The sequence below is a fragment of the Eucalyptus grandis genome, chromosome 8 (assembly GCF_016545825.1).
Source record: "Eucalyptus grandis isolate ANBG69807.140 chromosome 8, ASM1654582v1, whole genome shotgun sequence".
Taxonomy (NCBI): Eukaryota; Viridiplantae; Streptophyta; class Magnoliopsida; order Myrtales; family Myrtaceae; genus Eucalyptus; species Eucalyptus grandis.
In genome coordinates, this window is record NC_052619.1 from 61,023,303 (window position 1) to 61,026,893 (window position 3,591).

The following is a 3,591-nucleotide window of genomic DNA, read 5'->3' on the forward strand; positions in this document are numbered from 1 at the left end:
AAATTATAAATGGACGAAAATGTCCTTAACCAATTGCTAGGTGAGGCCCTTAATTGAAACAACCATTGTCACTTTAAGCCCTTATTTGGAACACTAATGGCTATTTCGAATCTTTCTTTAACACAATGTCCACGTTAGGCCCTTATTTGAGAAAATAAAGATACTTTAGGCTCTTATTTGAAATTTTTCCTTAATTTAACATACTTACATACTTCTAGCTTGTATGGAGAAGAACAAATGATGCTTTCGATGTCATCCAGACCACGTTATGTTACCTAGGAGCGAACGTTAGAATTTCACAGCTTTAAGCGAGATTGCTGTTTTAACGCAGAGAATGCTGAAAAATTATAGCAGAGTTGGAGCTAATTAAAATTTTCTATCCAATCTTTGCCTAGAAGTTGCATCAGTTAACAGAGAAACCACGAATAAAAGCCTCCAACCAAATTCTGTAGCGAAAATAATATTAAGCAAAAGAACCACAAGCTAAGGATTGTTGATACTACAAAACAGTTACTTGAATTGTTGCAAGTGAGCATAAAATGAAAGCATTGATGATCACAAGACCAGAAAACTAGAATCTTGCAATAAAGTACTGGATAATTGAAGAGCTGGTACCTATTACCATGAGAATGTTGTACTGCCTGCATGATACTTCCTATGGGGACACAATAAGCATATATCCTGGAAACAGAAACTCAATACAAGAATGTTAAACTACTAGCTAAAAACTTAAGAGGCCTACAACAGTTGCACGATCCAATATCAACACTATTAGATGTTTTTGAAAACTTTTTTGCTTAAGTTTCTGAAATCCACAATTGAATATTGTCATTGAAATTAACATGCAGACCTGCTGTACTTTTCATGAGCCAAGAGAAGTTACACTGAGACTGATATTCACTCAGAACTAGATAAAAATCAAAATTCTGAATAAAGTACATCAACAAATTGTTCGACATCTAAACTAGCAGTTGCTTGTACTAAACAAGCATGACGATCTCACTCATGCAAGTGAAAATTTCTCATATACTAAATCTACATAAATCTTCAATAACTCGTTGTTGCACGGTACAGTATTTCAAAGAAAAAGTTCCAAACCAAACAACATTCTCCTGATCCATCTGCTCATGCACTCTCTTTTGAGGTTGAATCTACTTTTTCCTCCTGGGCCACTTCTTCTGGCTTCTCTATAGAGGGTTCTGTTAAAGACTCGGGTTCTTTCTTTATCTCTGATTCAAATTCTTTAGCTGCCTGCAATAATTGCAGAACATGAGCATTATCATAGAGGCACAGCACCAAGACTGAAAACAGGTCTAATTGCGAGATTGGTCAAATGATCTCATAATTGAACTTGCTAAGGGCAAAGCTACCCCGAAGAGAACTGAACTACTACACTGCATCACAACCATCTAGTGCTTGTAGGATTGGAAATAACCTTCCTTTGGTTTATGAAGGTTTTTAACAGCATCTCTCCTGCGAAAGAACTCCCAAATTTACTAACTGAATTCATCTGGTACCGCGGGAGTCAGCAATTGGATTCTCTTTATTTTGCTCTTCAAACTTCCCTCCAACTTTCTTGGTGGAAAAAAGTTGGAAATGATAGATGTACATAAAGCAAAACCTCAGCCTGTTCAAAGTACAATAATATTTCTCTCTGTTTTTCTGGGTCAGAAACAACATTCTGCTTTGACATGTAAAAAGGAAGCAGTTCAAATATCCTTGTAAACTGGGAAAGCCAGTTAAAAGAAACGACCTTATAGTCCTAGATACTTGAGTTCACCAGCTCAAATCGCCGGGTCAATGAAACTTAAAACCTCAGTGACGAAACTTCCGACATGAACTCTCCAATCTAGACACCAACAGCAAGATTGACAATGAATTTCTCAGATAACACGTAATCAGATACCACCCATTCCAATTGAACCATTGCTGTCGCTGAAAAAGTTGCCCGAAAGATAGTGTCTCTGAGAACACTCCAAGAACATCAAGACAATTACATACAGATCTCTCAAGCGTGGTAATGACGATGCTCGTCCTGGAATAATTACAACGCCACCATGTTTACCTTAACAATCGAATTCCTCGACAACATCCAAGATGCTCATAATATGATCATGCACAATTCTCAAATATCAAGCTGAAAAGACCATATTCGCTAATTGAAATGAAATCTCATTAATAAACTTAATATATAAATAATAATAATAATAAAAAACCATTTCCAGAAACACTCCTCAGGCGAAATAAAACAAACACAAGGCGGGCTAGAAAAAGGGCAATCCAAAACTCGCCTGCTGGAAGCTCTTGACGGTCTTGCCGATGCTCTTCCCGACTTCCGGCAACTTCTTGGGCCCAAACACCAGCGCAGCGACGCCCGCAATGACGACGAGCTCGGGCACGCCGAGGCCGAACAAGGCATTGCAAGTCAGACCCCTCTTCGCCCTCTGATTCCTCCTCCTGCCCAGACCGAAAACCAGCGAATTGCTGCCGTGGCAACTCGAATTAGCGCTCTTGATGCTTCTGGCAAGAGAAGAAGGGTTGAAGAGGAAGGCGGAGGAGGAAGAAGAGAGCGGGAGCGAGGTGGAAGGCGGTCTTGGGAGGGAAGAAGGAGAAGAAGAGAGAGGAAGCGACAGGGATGAGCAAATCTCCATGGTGGGCGGGTGCTTCGCTTCGGATGTGATGATGGGTCGGGAACAAAATTTTGCCTTTTTCGCTTCTGGGCGATTTCTTGGTGGAGGAAGAAGATGAACGCCGGTACCTGCGAAAGGGGAGATGAAGATTGGGTGGGGACGGAAGAGAGTTTTTGGGCTTTGTCGTCTTTGGAGGAGACGAAGAAAATTGCTGCTTTTGGAAAAACTTTTTCACTTGTATATATATAACATTTCTGGAAAATAGGAAGTTATTTTCTTAAGAAAATAAAAATATTTTTTGGTATTTGACTCGACCCCAAAAATGAAGTAGACAACATTTTTTGCCATTTCTCATTGAAAAATTTGATTTGATTTTTTAAGCCCAAAAAGTTAATTCTTTTTTTTTTCTTTTTCTTTCTTCTTTTGCCGGTGGTTGGCCATTGTCACGAGTGACAATTGCCTATAAGCGAGAGATGAGCTCACATAAGGCTAGCAAGGGTCGATCTTGTTGCAACTCGCCAAACCTCGAGCTCGCTAGATATGGTGAGCATCACTAACTCATGAGGCCAAAAGCTTTTTGATCTGACGAGGCTCAAGCTCATAGGTCTTAGGCAAGCTCGACCTTATCGAATCTAGTGAATTGGAGCCTCGCTCGAGGTCTGCTTGGCTTGTATGGTCTTGGGTGAGCTTGTCCCTTATTTGTCGCCAATTGTTGGCTGTTATTGTGGCCATCCATCCTCAAATAAGAAGGAAAAAGAAAAATAAGATAAAAAATAATTATAATTATTATTAAAAAAACATTTTTATAAAAGTGAATATTTTATTAATTAAAGATTCGAGCTCAAGTGCCGAGGACCTACACACAGCCTTTGTGAACTTGGCTTGAGCGCTTGGGATCAGAGCTCAAGCACCGGGGACCCGAGTACAACATTATGGACTAGGGCTCGAGTTAGGGCTTTGG

General features: G+C 39.9%; 1 protein-coding gene across 1 annotated transcript; it reads right to left on the reverse strand.

Annotated features, from left to right (window-relative positions):
* Positions 1 to 823: 823 nt before the first annotated feature.
* LOC108954928 (sec-independent protein translocase protein TATA, chloroplastic) lies at positions 824 to 2,840 on the reverse strand. Its single transcript, XM_018861639.2, has 2 exons — positions 2,292 to 2,840; positions 824 to 1,251 (listed from the first exon to the last, which is right to left on the reverse strand). Exons 1-2 carry the CDS (start codon positions 2,649 to 2,651, stop codon positions 1,126 to 1,128), a joined length of 486 nt encoding a protein of 161 aa, XP_018717184.2. The 5' UTR covers positions 2,652 to 2,840; the 3' UTR covers positions 824 to 1,125.
* Positions 2,841 to 3,591: the final 751 nt, after the last annotated feature.